Source organism: Periophthalmus magnuspinnatus, chromosome 18 (genome assembly GCF_009829125.3).
Source record: "Periophthalmus magnuspinnatus isolate fPerMag1 chromosome 18, fPerMag1.2.pri, whole genome shotgun sequence".
Lineage (NCBI taxonomy): Eukaryota > Metazoa > Chordata > Actinopteri > Gobiiformes > Gobiidae > Periophthalmus > Periophthalmus magnuspinnatus.
Window position 1 is genome coordinate 11,897,689 of NC_047143.1, and position 20,880 is coordinate 11,918,568.

Sequence of the window (20,880 nt, forward strand, 5' to 3'; positions counted from 1 at the left end):
ATCCAGACTTGACAGTCCTGCTCCAATGTATGGCAACTGCTCGGTATTTTACAGTATGTAGCATATAAACAAGAAAAGTCGTTACATTGGATGCGGAGAAAGCCTTTGATAGCGTTGAATCGATGTATTTATTTAGAACACTCAAGGATTTCTCATTTAAGGAAAACTTTATCAGTTGGATTAAACTGTTCTATATAAATCCATAGGCTGCTCTTTTAATGAACGGAACAATGTCTGAAACATTCTTGCTGGAAAGAGGCACCAAACAAGGGTGCCCATTTTCTCCCCTTCTGTTTGATTTGATAATCGAGCCACTCACTGAATTTATAAGAATGAACAAAGAGATTAAGGGCATAGAGACAAATAATAGCTCTCACAAGATATCACTCTACGCTGATGATGTTTTTTTTATTTCTGACCAACAAACTTTCCTGTCACTTCTCAGATACTTTCCTGTCACTTTACTATGTCTAATAAAAGTCCATCAGTCCATGTTTCTTTTGTCATCATAAAATTACCATTAAAGGAGAAGAGTGCAGAATAAAAACCTTTCAGTCGTATGCACAGCTAAACAGAACCGTTTTGAGCCTGGATTTAAATATTGTCAAAGTAGAGGCCTGTCTCACATCTTCAGGAAGACTGTTCCAAGTTTTAGCTGCATAAAACTGAAACGCTGATTCCCCATGTTTAGTCCTGACTCTGGGCACCAGCAGGAGGCCGGTCCCTGAAGTCCTCAAATTGCGAGATGGTTCATATGGCACTAACATGTCGGAGATATACTTTGGACCATTATTACCCCTAGATTTCTCGCCTGATTTGAAGGTTTTAGAGAGAGAGACTGGAGGTGTGTGTGTGTATGTATATATATATATATATATATATATATATATATATATACTATATGTGTGTGTGTATGTATATATATATATATATATATATATATATATATATATATATATATATATATATATCCAAGATCCAGTATAAGTATTTCAAGGACAAGGCCCCAACAGATGACGTTCTCAGCGACTGTGGAGTGCAGAGGAAGAGGTGCTGGGGGAACCATCATGGAAGAACAAGCCCCTGCACGGGATGTACTACTGGAACATAACTGAAGTGGCTGATATCAAGAAATCCTACCAATGGCTTGAGAAAGCACCAAGGCACTAATCCTGGCTGCACAGGAGCAGGCGTTGAGCACCAGAGCGATAGAGGCCCAGATCTACCACACCAGACAAGACCCAAGGTGTAGGCTGTGCAAAGAGACCCCTGAGACAATCCAGCACATAACTGCAGGGTGTAAGATGCTGGCAGGGAAAGCATACATGGAGTGGCATAACCAAGTGGCGGGCATAGTGTACAGAAACATCTGTGCAGAGTATGGACTGGAAACCTCAAGATCAAGGTGGGAAACACCTCCAAAGGTAGTGGAGAATGATCGAGCCAAGATTCTGTGGGACTTCCAGATACAGACTGACAGAATGGTGATGGCGAACCAACCGGACATTGTGGTGGTGGATAAACAACAAAGCAAAGCCATTGTGGTGGACATTGCTGTACCAAGTGATGGGAACATCAGGAAAAAGGAACATGATAAACTAGAGAAATACCAGGGGCTCAAAGAAGAGCTGAAGAAGGCCTGGAAGGTGAAGGTATCAGTGGTGCCCGTGGTCATCGAAGCACTCCGGGCAGTGACCCCCAAATTGGAGGAGTGGCTACAGCAGATCTCAGGAAAAACGTCAGACATCTCAGTCCAGAAAAGTGAAGTACTAGGAACAGCAAAATACTGCGCAGAACCCTCAAGCTCACAGGCCTCTGGTAGAGGTCCCAAGCATGGAAAAGAGGGGATGGGACCACCCATGGAAGATGAGGAGGAGATTTATATATACATATATTTGTGTGTGTGTATATGTATGTATACGTGTATGTATGCATATATATATATATATATATATATATATATATATATATATATATATATATATATATATATATATATATATATATATATATATATATATAAATAAAATATATAATATTTCCTTTCTATATTTGTATTACTATTAGTATGTATGTATGTATGTATGTATGTATGTATGTATGTATTTATTTTGTTAATGTGAAAACCATGAAAATAAACAGTTTAAAAAAAAAAAAAATGGCCTCATCTTACAATAGGATTCTCTTCACTAACAAGTCTGAAAATGTAACGTATGTAATGTATGTAGTTATGATAAACATGGTTTGTATTAGGGGCCTCGAACCACCTCTTGCCTAGAGCCCCTCTGCTGTCTTGAGACAGCAATACAGAGATTAGACAAAAATACAATCAATACTTAGAAATATTACAAACAAATTATTCTTAAATGGCATATATATAGACACATGGAGTAACGAAAAAATAAACATTATAAAAACTTACAAAAAACTTTATTCAAAATATGTTAAGTTTGAAAATCAAGTTCTCCAGTTGAACCATTGTGCTCTCACCCTGAGTTTGAACACATACCAATGTATCTAAGCTGCCCTCCCCCACACTGAGTCTCCAAAGCACGACTTATCAGGCCCTCCACCCTTGTTCCCCCTGCTCCTCCTGCCCCCCCTGCCCCTCTAGCACCCTCTCCTCCCCTCACCCCTTCACCAGGCCTGTGGATCAGAGCAGGAATGCATGGGCTGTGGAAGAGGAGGAGGACCACGTGGGGCTGATAAGCGTCAGTGGGTGGAGAGACAAGTGATGGAGGAGGGAGAGAGTGCATCTAAAACTTTGGGGGGGCAAGTCCAAATAGTTCACCACAAAACTAGGAACGGAGCAAACGCAGCAAAAGTTTTCAAAATTTCACTGACGAATAGATAGCAGATCATCAAAACATCTCCAATACAGAGAGAATCTTAAAGAGCAGCCAGAGAAGCACCCAAGAAGCCACCCATTTTGCCATCCTGGAGGGAGAGGAGCACCCTACGGAGCACCCAGACACTGTGAGTACTGCAGGGCATTTTCCTGGGGGAACAGAGGAGGGGAAACTAGTTGTTGCAGCTGCTTTGTTTGAGACAATAGAAATATGGGACAACTAGTCTGATAGAACACGTGAGCGAGTGGGCAACAGCATGGTCATGAAATAACTTAAGTAAAATCTAACTGAAACTGCAAATTACAAAGGGTCCAATTCTTTACCCAATATAACTAAATATCCCCATGTCTCCATGGGGCCTTATTCTATGTAAAAGCTGCTAATTCTCTAGACTTCTACAAATATGATCTAAAATGCATGAGATTGCTAGATTCATTTAGCAGTTCAGATTCTATCAAATGTAAATGCTCTTGGACAAGTTTAAAATTAAACAGGAGTCACAATCACGGGTCCATTTCTCAGAATAATTGCAACTCAACATAATGAACTTAAGGCACCATTTTGTCCTGGAAATTTGTAAAAAGAAATTATTTTGAATGCAATTTCATGTAGGGAGTGCTGATTAGGCTTTTGAGACAAAACAATATCAGTTATCGGCCATGGCAGTAGGTCAAATATCAAATATTTGTCAATATGAATATTTCACATTTAAAATTCATAGTAAGGGCCAAAAATATATATTAACTTTGAACTATTCACCTTTGTAAAAATAACTAAATATTTAACTAGCATATAAAATAATTTGTTACATATTTGTGCAAACATACAGCCATTAACACTCTTCCATTTCCATGTTGACTGATTTCTCTATTTAAAAAGAGCACATAGTGAATGGGGAAGCACCCAAAAAATATCAGTATTAATATCAGTTGATGGAGGAATCTATATGTATATAGGTTGATACTGATGCTGGAACCAATATAATGCCAATTACTAATTTCTTTTTTATATTATACTGATTGTAAACATACAGCCTGCACTTTTTTCTTTCCCTTGTAACTCTGAAGTCAGTTTAAAAAGACACATATGAATTAACAAACTGGGGGACTGACACATGGGCACCCACAGAATGAGAGACTATTTATGTATCAAACAGATATTTAATTGTTTTGGGACCTGTGTTTAGTACAACAAGAATTTCTTCAACTACAGCTCTACTACATTGGGCTGACCCAAAGTTAGCACTGTCCCTTGAAATGCCTTCAGTGTTCCATTGTGGTTAATTTTGCATTTGATTCCACCTGATTCAAAAAAGATTTAAATGCTTTGTGTTATTGCAAATTTATGAAATGTAGACTACTTTTTATGGAAGAGCCTTAAATTGCAGAGGAAACAAAAAGACAACTTAGTTTGAATCTGGACTACTTAATTTCACTGCAGGATGAGCTGTAATGACAACAGCTGACAACTTATTGAGGGAAATAGATCCATTCCAATTTTTGGTCATTTTATTGGCAATTTGGGGTGAGCAGTATTGACCAAACCTAAAGAGCTCATATTCCGCTATTTTCTAATCTGTTATAATGTTTTTTCCTCATCAAAAACATGACCGACAAAAGTGCAGAAATACATATAAAACAACTCTTTAAGCATAAACAATATAGTCAATATTCACATGTACTGTAGCTGATTGAATTCAGTGAATACAATTATCAGTAAACCAAGCAGGGAGACGACTCAAAACAATAGTGATATATGACACTGAAATACTTGCATACATATGACATACTTGCAGACATGCTGTGTGGAGTATTAAGTATAAAACAATACTATAAATGGATCATAATTTGATATTTTGTTCATCATAAACCACAATACATTGATCTAAAAAGCCTTAATAGAAACAGGTCCACTGATTTGAAAATGTATGTGTCTTTGTTGTTGTCTAAATAAAATGTCTAAATACAGAATAGTGGGCAGTGAGAGATGAGGCGCAAGTAAAGCAAAGATCATGAGCATATGAGCCTCAAATGCAGGGCAATACAGCATAACCAAACATGCAGGGATCAATCTAAAAATGATAATGATGAAAGACCACCATTATAACATGGTTAAAAGCTAAAGTCATATTTTTTACATAAAATTGCCCCTTGAAGTCAGTAGTTTTTTTGTTTTTTTTTCACTGATCAAAGTCGGGGTGAGATGCAGTCAGGCGCAGAGGAACACCCAGGAGTCCACAGTTAAACCACTGATGAAGAGTGTGGATCAGAGGCCTTCCTGTTGGACAAATGCAGATGGTCATCACACAGTTTCCTGACCAATAGCACTGACCTCCACCTAACCTGTTGATAAGACCCATGCTTTTCAAAACAAGTTTGAAAATAATCACTGAAAAATGTCAGCACACTATGTCATGTTTACTTCAACCAGTCAACAGAATTATGTCTGAGTGAATTATTTTAGCTCAGTGTGGTAGAGTGGTTAAGTACCTCACACAGCAAGATGGTCTCTGGTTCAATTCCACAACAATCCTCCAGCTAGGTTTTCATTACCATGAATCTAGTGCAGGATCTAAAGGTGGGTTTAAGTGAAATGAGTCAAATGAAGACTTAAGTGTCTTCCTAACTCTAGCCCTTCCCACATTTGTAACCACACCCATCTTTGTGCAGTTCATGATGAGTGTGAGCGGGACCCTGGAGAAGGGAGCACACCACCAGGCAGTGGACTTGTCCGAGGAGCTGCCCCCCCACCATCAACACCACACTCCCCCTCACCTCCTGCACCCTGCGGGGGTGGACAGGGAGAGCCCACGGGTGGTAGTGCCTCCCCCGTACTCTGCAGCAGACAGCGGAGGAAGCGAGGGCCCATTGGAGCTCAGAGGATCTCTGGATTGTTGGGCCTGCTCTGTGCTGGTCACAGCTCAGAACCTGCTCATCGCGGCCATCAACGCCTGCCTGGCTGCCCTGGTGTTCGGCTTCATCCTCACCCCTGCAGTGGTTATGGTGCTCTTTGGCTTCCTCTGCCACTCCACAGTAAGTACAGGCCTGGGAGAGAGGGTCTTTTCAGTAGACATCATCATCATAAAAAGGGCAGACACTCTTCTAAAGAGAGTCATATTCCTAAGTCTCCATTAGTGCCGCAAATCTCCACTGCTAACCCTATAGTTATAACAGTGTGGTTAAACTAGATTTAGTGTAGCTGAATTATACTTTATGCATACTATGTGCAAAATGAGCTCTTCCAAACTCATACATTTCACCCACGGCAACAATTAGGTGAAAAACAGAATTGTCATCTTGGGCCTGGCTCTCAAGAGTGAGTGGACATGGGCACTATGACCTGAATAATCCCAGGTGTGAGTGGTCTGCCTCATGTGACCACAGCTCACACAGGGATTATGTCTTGCTCTGCTGATGGAGCTTTCGTCTCTGCTTCTGGACTTAAGAGGTCTCAAGTCTGCAGAATCAGGCTCAGGATGAGCAATGCATTTTGCACTAAAGCTGCTTTTCAAATGAGTAACTTGAAGCAGTCTGCAGAGGACTCCACTAAAGTTCTGAAGAGCTTTGTAACTCGCGCTGTCTCATCGTTTCCTGAAAACTCATGAAATGGGGGATGTATGAGATTGTGGATGCATCTGAGTGGGTTTAAAATGTGCACTGTGAACTGACTCAATCCAACAGATTCACTTGTCAGAAAAATTAGATTAGATGCATAACAAGAAAATCATGAATCAAGGTGCACGGAGAAGACAAAGAAATAGTTTAGTTATTAGTGTTATCATTGTGGCCGATTTATATTTACAGATATTAGGATCATGAAAAGTTCATGCAATGGCCACAATTTTGAGTTGTAGTAAAACTGACAAAACCCTTCACATTTCACTATAAAAATCTGAAAAAGGAATGATCTTTAATACAATTTGTTATACATCTGTGACTCCATAAAAGTTATGAAAGAAGCTAATGGAGTTCTGCATTTTGCGCTGTCTTTTCCTGAAAACTAAAGTGAACGAAATAAAACCCTAGATCATTCCTCATATATTCCCAGAGATCACTGATGTGGACTGCCCTTTTCCAGAGAACAGGCAGGGCACAAAGCATGCCCTGTACCCAGACCTCCCTGGCCCCAGCTTCAAGTGAGGCGGACATTAAATGATAGATATATTTGTTCTGTGCCAGAGATTTCACGTTGGGCACAGAGTTAGGAAGACTATTTAAAGCTGATAAAGTGATAGAACACCACCACCACCATTATTGTATTTCCATTAACCCCTTAGAATTCCGGGTCATTTTTAGTGAAATTGCCTTTGTTCTGACCTCTCTAAATTAAAATGATAGCCATTTTTGCACCCTCAGTAGTATACACACAAGTTTGGAGTCTTTGTAAAGGTAACATTCTATTGTTTTACTCACAGGTGTCAGAATCATTGTAAGTATGTCTAGTAAGCATGTATACACTTTGGAACACACATAATTTTTTTTTTTTTTTTGTTTGTTTCTCATCCTCTTCTACATTTTTATTTTTTATTTTTGTTAAAATGAAGGTGTAGAAAGCTGCAGTAGGTAGCTGGAGACATAAAATACACTATATGTCAACTGAAAATATTGTTGACCACTCACATTTCAAATTTGAGGACAATATCTATAAAAAATTAGATTTTTACACTCATTTTATCATTAGTAAATCCAGGGACTTTTGATGTATCCAAATTTATCCAAACCTCTCCAAACCTATCCAAATGGAGACATTTGGAGAACATTTGGAAAAAATGCAATAACTTTTGAATGCTTCAACCCACAGACATCAATGAGGGCTCTACTGAAAGCTTATACTTAGAGGGATCTGTATCTGCACACCTAGCTGCTCTATTACTGATGTAAATTTATATAGCATATCAAAACCCAATATAAAATGTATATTTGTATGTAAAATATAGTCAAAACAAGTGGTATGGGTCAAAATAAATATATATTTACAAACCACACACTGCAAACAGTGAACAAACACACACACTTCAAAATGTGAACATACTGAAAACTGAAAACACACTGTACATGATTATGGCTGGTCTTCTGTGTGCCAGACATTATAGCTGTCTCTTTGTTGCTAAAAGCACAGGGGTATATTGTGGCTTAAACATTTCACTGGAGTTTTGGCATGTCACTTCTTGCACTTCATCCTGCCCTGTGTGTGTGTGTCTCCTCACTGCCCGGGTTGATGTACACAAGAAGATTATACTTCTCCGTGCTTCCTTCTTCTTGCTGTGTTCTAATGGCTCCTGCCTCTGCCAGCTTCAAGACAAGAGTTTCTCTAAAGGCCTTTTGGTGTATCCTTTTGGTGCATAGGGATTTTCCCCTTTGATCTACAGTGTCCTTTATAGAGATTGAAGGCATTCACAATGGCAATGTTCACAAAATGGTAAAAATGTCTTGTACCATTTCTTTGTTTTGTGTAAAACATCGTAATAGCCTATGAGTGCATCTGATAGGTCGATGCCACCCCAGTGTCACCCATGTACCCATATGTTACACAACCACACTTACCGATCAGGAACAGCATCCAGTTTCATCATGTTTAGAATGCAAAACAACAGTAAAATTACACACCCAATACACGCAGATCTCTGCATCCACCTGGCTTCTTTTACGCAGCGAAACATTTTCACTCTTACAACAATTTGTCCAGTTGATAGATTTAAACTTCATCTTTTGCTATGGATCAGACCTGGAGGGTTTACACAGATACCTCACATGTGTGTTTGCTGTCCTCAGGTGCGACCCCACGACTCGGCCCCATACTGCTCGGAGTTGATCACAGATGGGGGCTGTGTGGCTCTTCTGGTGGTGGGCTTCCTCCTCATGACCCCTCTCCTGGTGCTGGCCCTGGCTGCATACTGCCGCCTGGCACGACACCTCCAGCTGGGGCTCTGCTTCATCCCCTACAGCCGCGCCGTCTACAAGAACCTACCCGCTGCTCACCACTATGGCTTGGGCCCCTGCTGTGGGGGTCGCCCGGGGCCCCAGGCCGCTAAGGCTAAAGTGTGGGTGTGAAACACCACAAACTGGTCTGAGGTTACATGGCAAAAAAATGTATACCTACACGAGTTCAGATGAATTTGGAATATTAATTTTGAAGAATATGTAGTTGAAATACAATCGTTTCTATTTGACATTGATATTGTAAACTTGCTTTTTCAAAAGGTACCCCAACCAATTTACCCGTTGCAATTTATGCAGTTAATCATCTTTCTTTTTTTTTATTTTGGGAAGAACACACATTGTACAGACACATTCCTTCCAGTTCAAATGAAACAGCATTATTATTCATTATTGTTCCTCTGAATGTTTATTGTATAAGTTAGCTTTTCCATCCTAAATATTTCAGATACTATATCAGTCCAGCCATCTGCTGAAGGCAGCCATCCACTGAAGGCAGAGCAGAATTTTGCCATTTTTTGGTGATGCTGTTTTTACTTGCCGACAGGAGGGCTTGCAAGAGCTTTTTATCACTTATCCATTCCAAAAGAGCAACCCTACCTAAATACAGTTTCAAAGTTGAATGGCATGTTCACTCCAAAAACTAAGTTTAACCTTGCATGGATCTCACTCCAATCCAATTTTAATTTGGAGCAAGCCAAAAATATGTGATAATAATTACAGTTTATTATCTTTCTATCCAGTTTATTTTGTTGTGTTTAGAGATGGGCTATACAGCAAGTTTTCAATAATAATGTGAATTTTATATCCGCACATGCCCTGGTATACAGGTTATAATAAAAAGAAAACGTGGAAAACTGTACTTTCACATTTGTAACATTATGATCATTTATAATAATTGTCATAAACTCCATAAAAATATATTGCCTGCTCCAAATCATGATAATGCTAGTTTAACACCTAGAGCTTGTACACTGGCTCAGGTATTAAAAGCACATATTCACAGACAAAGAATGTGAGCTCCTTTTTCCAAATTTTTTCATATTAACTTCATTCAAACTCTAGACTGCCAACTTATATGAAATATACATCTCATAGGACATTTACATGAATATTTCCTTGATTTTGGATTTATCATGCAAAAGGCAGTATTTACGTACAGCCAGTTAGTGTTTTTCTTCACAATTCCACATTGATTTAAAAAAAAGACTCTTTTTGATTCAAATTTCTTCAAAAAAGTCATTCAGAACAGCTTAGCTTCAGAATGAATGTTTGATGAAATGATTGAATGTTCAGAGCCAGCTGACTTTGCAGGTAATCAGCAGAAGACCAGCTCATGTTCAGGGCCATGTAAGTCTATGGGCAAGTAGGCTTTGTCTAATACAGGATTAGAACTAACACAGGGATCAAATATCTCTTTGAATTGTGTGTTTTTAGTTGTTCTAAAGCTCCAGTCACATATTTAAAACAGAGCCAGGGCCTCCTATAGAGATATATACCTCCATAACAACAGTTCTCTGAAAGAGCCCAGGGTCCGTGCTGTTCAGTGGAGTGAAAAACGCTGACATCTGTGCAGCCAGTGACCGCTAAATGTACAAAAGGGATCCATTTTGTTGATATAATAAGATAATTATATTATAATTAAGATAATTATACATACTATAAATGTATAATTATGCATTATCAACTTCTTAGTTGAAAACAAAAGCCCCAAATTCGGAATTTCTCATTCAGCAAATTCTAGCCAAATACAAAACCATGTTTGACAAATGTTGTTTTATTATACAAATCCCTTCAATTATCTCAATAATCCTTAAAAACAGAGTTTAGTTTCATAATTTATGATCTTTGATGATCTTTGAATGATTGAATGTTAAGAGCAGCTTGACTCCACTGGTAAACAGCAGAAGACCAGCTTGTGTTAGGGGCCATGCAAGTCTATGGACAGGGGAACTAGTCTTTGTCCAACGCATGATCAAGAGTAACACAGGAATAAAATATTACTCTATATGTGACTGGAGATTTAGAACTAAAGACACCTTAACGTAACCCCAAAGAGAGTGGCTCTTTTGCCTAGTCCGCGTTGCCTCCACTGACGTGAAATCCTCAGCCGGCAAAGTGGGTGGATGCGAGAGGTGTGTCTGGTCCAGCAGGAAATCTCAAAATCATCTCGTGGAGAACAGGGAAGCGGTGCCCTCTTTGTAACGACGACAGTCATCTTTCTCATCATAGTCCACCCAATCCTTCCCCTGGATGAAAGAGGATGGATTGAGAGCCCTTGGTGAGAGATGTAGGCCTGGCAGGAGGATTCCTCTGCCGAATGGTGCCAACCAAAGCAGAGGAAATACCAGTTGTGTCTGTCTTCAGGTAGAAGACTGCAGCTCCCTAAAGGACAGAAGAACATTTTTTAATGCACTACCAATACACAGATTAGCCTCTGGATGAGTAATTTGGTTGCCATTTTAGTCCCAATACTTAAAGCTGCAGTTAAAGTTTATTTGAAACATGAAAGCCCTTCCCCTGGCCTATGCTGAGGCTCACCGGTCATATCAGGGCCTTTTTTGTGAATAGTAGCAAGAGGAACGCATTTAGATTGGTGTCATCAGTTGTGGGAACAGTTGCTGTATGCCTCCCTATAAACTCTATTATAATATTTTACTAGGTAAGTCATTTAAAATACTTTCTCATTTACAATGACAATGTGGCCGACAGTGAATCATTAAAGTAAGGCATGTGCACTGACCCTGTGCACTCAACATGGGTGAAGTTGACAGACTTTACGTATCCACTTATGCCGTCGCATAGCTTTTAACGTAAACAATAGGATTTCAGACACAACACATAAAAAAGACTTAGATTATTACTAGTTAATCAGTAAGATTGCTTGAACCTCAAGATCAGGGGAGAGCGCGAACGCAGTCCCCCACTACCAGAAATTATGCAGTCGAGATTCCCACATTTGGGGAATTCGCAGGGGTCAGCACAACCGGAGTGCAATGGCTGAGCCTCGCCCTGGGTGAACCACCTTCATGATCATGGTGTCTCCCCTGCCAGGTAAGTATGAGTTGCTCAGGCGCCGGCACATAGGGTCATGCAGAAACATGCTGCCCTCAGTCAGAGTGGAGCACATGTCCTCCACTTTGACCTACACACTACACTGACACGAAAGGACAATACAACCACTGCTCTGTGGGACTGTAGGACACAAGCGCCTTCAATGTGGACATTATTTAGACTTGATTCAGAAATGTTAACAGCACAGCATTACCCATGAGGCTTTGCTAGCCTGTGTGCCGTTGATAAGGCTACTTCCTGTTGGGAGTTATCCGTGTGTTAAGTGAAACAGCTGTGTTTGGTTCTACATGAGAACAGACAATCCAAGTTTTCACAGAGAAGAGTGAAAAGAGAGGCTTCAGAACAAGCCTGAGGACCACAATCTTTACTTTATTCATTCTGTAAAAGCAGACAAAGACAGGAAGTCCCTCCCCCAACTCGGTCCCACTAGAAACAACCAGTATGAAACATTCCCCCGTATGTGCTTACTAGAATAGAAATACTAGTATAAAAATACATTTATGCATTATGGCGTCTTGTATCTGTATAGTTAAATATATACTGTTTAAGATTATACTAAAAACATTTGAACTTATTTTCACTCAAAATCGTTTAAACAGTGGCGCCATCTGGTGGTAAAGGCTCATTACTGCATGTGTAATTGAAAGCGCTTAAGCACTTACCAGCCAACAGGAATTAGTCTTCCACGACCAGAGATGATGCAATTAATCATGTCTCATTTTCATTTTTCATGCCAATAGGTCCATTTGTAGCCAACCAGTCCTCCACTGTCAAAGGTCATCAAATCTAAAAATAAAAGGTATTTCAAAGGTCATTCGCTACAGCTCATATAAATAAAGTTCATAATGGAGACTCCCCATTTCACAAAGCTCACATGAAGCGAATGTGCAATATCAAGGTGGTAACGACCTCATTTGTGCTCGCTTTAAACCACTACACTACCGGCAAACATGACCTGTCCTCATTATAAATCCATATTACGTACATGAAATTAAAGATAATATATAATTTTACCTTCGTGTGTTACGTGGAGATCTCAACGTTATTTGAAAAAGCATTGAAAGGATACTATTCTTGTTGTGATGTTAACTGGGAGCGGTGAATGTAATAATCTTAATTAACTTATCTATATAGGTTTCCGTTTACACATTATCAGGGGAGAGCGCGAACGCAGTCCCCCACTACCACAAATTATGCAGTCGAGATTCCCACATTTGGGGAATTCGCAGGGGTCAGCACAACCGGAGTGCAATGGCTGAGCCTCACCCTGGGTGAACCACCTTCATGATCATGGTATCTCCCCTGCCAGGTAAGTATGAGTTGTACAGACGCCGGCACATACAGTCATGCAGAGACATGCTGCCCTCAGTCAGAGTGGAGCACATGTCTTCCACTTTGTCCTATATACAGTACACTACAGACATTTAGAGTTTCTGCATGCACTACTGCACAGTACTACCATGCAAAACAATGCTTTTGTGGACATTATTAAGAAATTATTACGAAATGGTAGCAGCACAGCATTACCCATGATGCTTTGCTACCCAGCGTGCTGTCGCTAAGGCTACTTCCTGTTGGAGGTTATCCGTATGTTAAAAGTGTTTAAAAGTTACAGGTGCTTTTGGTTCCACATCAGAACAGATAATTCAAACATTCATAGTGAAGAAAGAGAGGCTTCAGAACAAGCCTGAGGACCACAACCTTTACTTTATTCATTCTGAGCAGACAAAGACAGGATGTCCGTCCTCTAACTCCACCCCAAGGAAATAACGAGGAGAACAACGGATCCGCACTATAGCCACACCAGACCATCTCAAACTCTCCTGCTATCTAATACTGCTCCCTTCTCCTCATAATACAATAGTAACATAAGAGAGTAGATGAAGATGGGGACAGTGAAAATAAACATTACTTTGATATTAACAATAAGAACTGAACTGACCATTTGTAATTACAAATCCATCCATTTTCTTCCGCTTATCTGGAACTGGGTCGCGGGAGCAGCAGTCTAAGCAGGGACTCCCAGACTTCCCTGTGATTACAAATCCAAATGGTATTTACGAAATGTTCTGTTCCAAGTACTTTTATGTTTGTAGCGAAAAGAAATATGTCAAAAATACACTATTTTGACAAATATAAGTGCATACAGTGTAAACATGTAAATCCACCCAGTAAAAAGTAAATAATGTGTATTTTATTTAACTACGCCAAGTGGAAATATAGTAATTATGGTGACAGGCCTAAATGGTACTCTATCAACATATGAAAGCCGGTATCACGTGTACAATTTGTTTGTAAAAGAGGAATACAATAAAATTTGAACTGTAAAAGTTTCATTACACACCCAATACACACCCAAGTTTCAAAGTGAATTCTATGGCAATTTATTTGCGGCTCATTCTGTTATTTATTTGTTGCAGCTCATGGCTCTTAATGATATTGTTGCTAGGATACAGTAAATAGTTTGTATTAGGAATGGACAAATACTGATACCAGTCTTGGGTATCAGAAAGAAACCATGTGCCAGTACTTGTACTCATCAACGGGCTGCCGATACCACTGTTACTCTGCTGCGTCTTATTTGACACTCACAACTCATCTCTCAGCTGAATAGTGCGCTGAGCAGTGCACAAAGGTGACCATAAAAAAGCGCATTCACTTTTCTGCACATTAAGCTCAACTTTAATCATATTTGAATGTCACATGAGCTATAACAATGTTTAGGACTCTTAAATGTTTTTATAGTTCACAAAGCATATGAGTGCAGCACTTGTGTTTATGATAGTAGCATATTAATGTTGCCAAGTGGCGCTGGTGATTATTTGCTTGTACATGCATTGTAACTCATTGTAATTGACAAACAAATATAGTGACTGAATAGAGGTGATTCAGAGAGAGCTTTTAAAAGAGGTACAGCATGTCCATATTCGTGAAAGTGTAGCCATGGTAAAAGTAAGTAAAACTGACTGCTAAAAGTGGCCCGTTAGCAGTTAGCATGGCACGCAGTCTGCAAAGACGAAATGGTATATTTTAAAGTCAGGTGCTTATCCAAATAAATTATATTGGAATCATACCTATTTAAAAAGAGAATCTCAAATAAGTATTCTAAGATCAAAAGTAGTCTATAGTATAAAAATTCTGTGAAACTGATTAGATTTACCACTATAATCAAACCTCTGTAAAAATAATGTCTGGTATCTGTACGCTGTAACGGCGAATACTCAAAGTACTCATACTCCAAGTACTCGCACTCGAAGTACTCGTACTCGAGGTACTCATACTTGTACTCGTTTTTGTTTTGGAAAAAGTGGTGTCAGTGTATCCCTAGTTTGTTTAACTACTGCTGTAATTCATTGATGCATGATACCTCAACCTATTCAGTCGGACCTTAACATACTCAATATACAATATACAACACTATTACTATTCACTGTACCACAGAAGGCTGCATTGAAAAGTACATCAGGGAAACCAACCAACAACTACACAAAAGAAAGCACAGAAGACAAAGACATTCAAACTCGGGTATACAGTCTGCCGTCCACCTTTATCTTCATCTTAAAACCACAAACCACTCATTTAGACTAGGGATCCACTAGTCCAACTTTTCAGTTCTGATACCGACATTAGGTAGATATTTACAGATATTTAAAGTCAGTGTTGGAACAAAAATTGCATTTATTTCCTTAAAATACTGTTAACTTATTGCACAACCAATCCAACTGTGTTGTGCAACTGTTACCTATCCTTCAAATAACTACAAGACCGCTCTGTATGAAAAAGGTTCAAACATTATGAGACATTCTAGGCCAAAACCAGCCTGTAAGTAGTCTTATTACATCCAATTAAAGCCTAATCACAATATTCACTAGTAATCATGGGCATTTAAGTGTTACTATAAAACTCCTCTGTTTAACCATTCAAAATGAATCAATTCAGTTTTTCACATCTCTTATAGCGCATTTTAAAATACTGCTTTTCATCATCACATAGAACAATGCAATGTGAAGAGTTCATTAATATATTCTATTAGAATAAACATTGCCCTATTGGCACCAAATATTAGCTGAAATTGCAGGGTATGTGAGCTATAGCTTCTTTGACGTTAGCTAAAGAGGTTCTACATTAGCACGATAATGTGTTGGGCAAGTACTATACAGTAGCATCAGCATTTTTTAGGGTCTGCCTGCAGAAAAATAAGGCAAGTTAACATTTGTGGTCAAATTTACTACTTGAGCAAAAACTATTTAATACATTTCTGCTAATACTATTTCTGATACACGAATTTAACCACCAAAGAGTACGAGAACACAGTCCTCCACTACTACAGGTGCAAAATACACCTGAGTGTGCCAGTGCTGGAAAGGTTTTTAATCATCAAACACACGGCCTGTACCTACCTTTATTCAAATTTAATAGTTTCATGTTGCACTATTGTAGGTGATGTAAACCAGTACGAATATTTGAATGTGTATCACGTAGCGGATACATTTTCTTCTTTTTTTGCGTAGGCGCGGTGCATGATGGGATATAGTAGCGCACGGATGCATGCTTCGGCTATGGCCGATCTCTGTGGAAACGCTGGAACCGCAGGGCACATGTCTAGCGTATTCATTGGGTGCATTAAAATGGGACAGCCCTTGTCACACCGGAAGTTAAGTAATGCCCTTTGATACACACTTCAAACGGTGCATTTTAAGGGCATTTTGGTGATTTGAGACACGGCCAATGGCTCTTCACTATGGACCGTGTTTCAATTTACCAAAGGCACCGTTTGAAGTACCCTTCGAAGTACCCATCAAAGTACCATTTGAAGTACCCGGGCAAAAATGTGTACTCCTCAGTGTAGCCACCATCTTGCTAAAATGGAACAGGCCTACACCATGGAGTCTACTACAGCCGCTGTTTGTAAGCTTACGTTATGCATGTTATTTTTAATTATTTATTATTTAATAGAAGAAGAGTCAAGGTGTAGTCGTTGCAGCCGTTTATTCTTTTTAGATTGAATGAAGTAAGGAAATAATCTTTCCCTTTGAATCTCAATGGGCAACTATAAGGTTATAGGTGATTGTTTCCCAATTGTAGCTACTATATAACTTTAACAAAACTTTACTAATAACAGAGACGGCGGCAACCAAGATAAGCTTTACATTCATAGTCTGTAAACCAGAGAACACTGATTAGATGTACATAAAGTGGGACATTGCACTTGAACGATTCGGTATTTCGGCCAGGTTTAATTTGATCTGTGGCTAAACCACTTTAATACCACTACATCAAATTGGTATCTTGATTTACTAATGCTAAGGTAAATGTTGTGCAGACTAGCGTGGGCCTTATGGAGACACGGTGCGGATTAGAAGAAGGACTCTCCTCATACCCACACACACGCCCACACCCACACACACATTGGGGGATAATAAAAGCTGTCAACAAGCACATCTCAGGGCTCTTCACCAATCTTTTCCGGAGAGTCCGTTGCTTCCACCTGTGTGGAACTCATTAAACCCTTCTGACTTTATGTTTCAGACTCTTGATCCTCTGTGACGCTTACACCAGAAATGAACATTCTTACATTATTCTTATTATTGCAATAATATTTCTAATGATACAAATATTGTTTTATTATTATTATTATTATTATTATTATTATTATTATTATTATTATTATTATTATTATTATTATTATTATTGTCTGGGAATAACTGCACATTCCTTTATTCAATGAAACTTCTGTTTCCCTAAATCAGCCCAGAAGAATGTACTATAATGTAATGTTTTTTAATCATCAAAGACACAGTCTGTACATATCTTCATTCAGATTTAACAGTTTCACATAGCAACAGTTTCATGTCGCACTGTTGTAGGTGACGTAAACCAGTATAATCCGCGATAATAAAAAACAGGAAATGGAGATTCTTTCAAACTGTCAATCACTCTAAAATTGTTTGGGATCCTAAGCCAGGGGTCTTTTAGGCGGACATTTAAACATAAGGAGCGTCTTGTCAAAAACAGAGCAAATACAGCATCTCCTAGTCAACTCTAACCTGGACTACCTCTGCTTGTCTGAGACCTGGCTTTCTCAGTATTCACCTTCTGCAGCACTGAACATTCCAGGCTATAATATGTTCAGGAAAGACAGAAAAGGGGCCAAGGGTGGGGGCGTTATGATCTATATCAGAGACAATATTCAGTACCATGAAATCCAGGATTTGAGCAATTATGAACTAGAATGCCTCAGTGTAAACATTGCGCTCTCTCCTCAAATGTCATTTACACTAATCGTATTATATCGGCCCCCCTCATTGGATAGTAGTTTCTATGATAAATTTGAATCTTTACTGAAAGAATGTAACAAACAAAGAGATTATAATTGTTGGTGATTTCAACATAAATTGGGAGGAAAAACCTTGTAGAAAACATCTCAAAAGAATAGCTCATAAGTTTGAGTTAGAACAAATGATCAAGGGTCCCACAAAAATCACAACATCGAGCAGTACCCAGATCGACATGTTATTTACAAACAGACCTGAGAGAATAACTAAAACATACAACATGATAGCTGGAATCTCTGGTCACAACTTAATCCTTGTGTCCAGAAAGCTTTCAAAAACAAGATTTTGCTCTCCCCACAAACAAAACAAATCCTTTAAGATACCTAAAAACAAACAGGAAGCTTTTAAAAATGCAGTACAAGAAATTGACTGGGAACATATACTAATAGGAAGTTGTGAAAAGGACAGTGAAATTTTCTCAATAACAATTGACAATTTAACTAAAAGCTTTACCTGCAAAACTGACTTCAAACACAATAAAAATGTATTACCTTGGATGAACTCTGACATACTGAAATTAATGAAGGAGAGGGATCTTGTGTTAAAAAATGCAAATAAAAGCAAGTCATTGAGTGCGCAAAATCTTTATACAACATTAAGAAATAGAGTAGTGAAAACCTTATGAAAAACTAAAGCCAATTTTTTTTTTTTTTTTTTTTTTTACAATAATTGAGAATGCAAAAAGGAAATTCTAAAGCAATCTGGCAACATCTAAAAAAGCTTGTGGGACATGACACAAAAACGAAAAAGCTCTTAGAAATTTAAATAAATAATGAGCTGACCACTGACTCACAAAAAATTGCAGAGGCTTTCAATACTTTTTTCTATGAATCTGTCTTCTATTGCCCAGTCATTCCCAACTAGCAATATAGACACTTCACCTGTACTAGCTTCTGAGAGCCACCTTTCAGGATATGCAGTGTTAGTGAAACCCAGGTTGCTCTGATGATAAAATCTCTCAAACAATACAGAACTAAAGACATATTTGGCATGGGCACATTTACGCTCAAAGACCTCAGTCAAACTCTCATTAGTCCAATAACCAAAATTCTCAATCATTCTATCTCTGAGACTGTTTTTCCAAGTGTGTGGAAATCAGCAGTTGTAATTCTCATCTACAAAAGGAGATCATCTATCTATGTGCAACTCAGTATTTTACCAACAGTGTCAAAGAAAAAGTTATATCTTAACAAATAATCTCTCATCTTAACACCAGCTCATTCACACTTCACCCGCTGCAATTTGGATTCAGAGCTCACCATTCCACTGAAACTGCTAACTGCTAACTCATTGAAAATATCAAATATCTACTGGACAAAGGTGGCTTGGTTGGTGCTGTGTTCTTGGATTTGAAGAAAGCTTATGATACTGTAAATCACAAAATTTTGCTGTCAAAACTCAACAGTTTTAACTTCTCATCTGATGCAATAAAATGGTTGGAGTCATACCTAACAAATCGTCCACAGTTCATCAAAATCAATGGTTGCCACTCCACTCCTCTCCCTCTAGCAACAGGTGTTCCACAAGGTTCCATTATGGGTCCATTGCTCGTCTCGATCTGCATAAATGACTTCCCATCAGTATGCCCCAATGTCCAAATCCAGATGTACGCAGACTACTTTACACACATGGCAAAAATCCAAGACAAGTGGCAGAAAAACTATCTCAGTCCATGACTCATATCTCCAAATATCTGGAAAAGTGCCACCTAAAACTCAACACAAGTAAAGCAGTCTCAATGTTCTTCTCCAAATCCACCACCTTTACTCTTGTAGATATTCTAGTGGCTGGTGAAAAACTTCAAACTGTCTCAGAAATAAAAATATCTTGGCATAACACTAGACTCAAAACTCACCTTCAAACTACAAATTAGAAAAGTAATAAATCGCATAAAATACAATATCTCAAACTTCCTTACAGGTGGCAAAAATGTTCATGCATTCAACGGTCTATCTCACATCATGTACTGCTTAACCACTTGGTCACAAGCAAACAAAACCCATAGAACCACTTACAAACAGGCAATAAAAATACTGGACAAAAAACCTTTAAGATATCATCACTGCAATATCCTGCACAAACACTATCTGTTAAACTGGGAAAACCTCATCAAGTATTCAAATCTTTATTTGACCTAGGCAAAGGAAGTGTGTTGTCCATGGCCAGTCATCTCCTCCACTCTCTCACCACACTCCGCCTCACTCGGGGTGCAGTCTGTGGGGACTGCATAGTTCCCCTGAGGAAAAGCACGTTCAGCCAAAGTGCCTTTTCCATTAGAGCCTCTCAGGATTGGAACTTAGTACCTAGTAACATTACAGACAGTCCCACATACGATCTGTTAAAAAAACATGTAAAGAACTGACTAATAACCCATCAAACCTATGACCACTAGTTTGTGCTGCTGTGTGCTCTACTGTAATGTGTGTCATGTACAGTGTATGTTCTTCTGAGTGTGTGTGTCATGTATAGTGGGTGCAATGGCTTTTATTATTTGAGTGTATTCACTAGTTCACCTGAACTGTTGATTATATTTTGCACTGTTGTAAATATATTGTATAATGTTTATCGTTACATTCCAGGGTGACTGCTTCACCATCTGTCCAGGGACTACAGACAAAAAATAGCCTTTCTGGCTAAATTTAGAGAATTGTTGATTAATATACACTGTCCCTGTCAAATAAACCA

The 20,880-nt window shown here is 38.9% G+C and overlaps 1 protein-coding gene and 2 non-coding genes across 3 annotated transcripts; 1 reads left to right on the plus strand and 2 right to left on the minus strand.

Moving 5' to 3' along the window:
- Positions 1 to 2,902: 2,902 nt before the first annotated feature.
- tmem88b (transmembrane protein 88 b) lies at positions 2,903 to 8,899 on the plus strand. Its single transcript, XM_033983807.2, has 3 exons — positions 2,903 to 2,976; positions 5,519 to 5,881; positions 8,621 to 8,899. The coding sequence occupies exons 2-3, from the start codon at positions 5,522 to 5,524 to the stop codon at positions 8,897 to 8,899; spliced, it is 639 nt and encodes a 212-aa protein (XP_033839698.2). The 5' UTR covers positions 2,903 to 2,976; positions 5,519 to 5,521.
- A 2,784-nt stretch (positions 8,900 to 11,683) lies between these two features.
- LOC117386731 (U1 spliceosomal RNA) lies at positions 11,684 to 11,847 on the minus strand. Its single transcript, XR_004542708.1, has one exon. It is a non-coding gene; the product is annotated as a U1 spliceosomal RNA (small nuclear RNA).
- Positions 11,848 to 13,013: 1,166 nt separating this feature from the next.
- Positions 13,014 to 13,177, minus strand: LOC117386730 (U1 spliceosomal RNA). Its single transcript, XR_004542707.1, has one exon. It is a non-coding gene; the product is annotated as a U1 spliceosomal RNA (small nuclear RNA).
- Between the last annotated feature and the right edge of the window lie 7,703 nt (positions 13,178 to 20,880).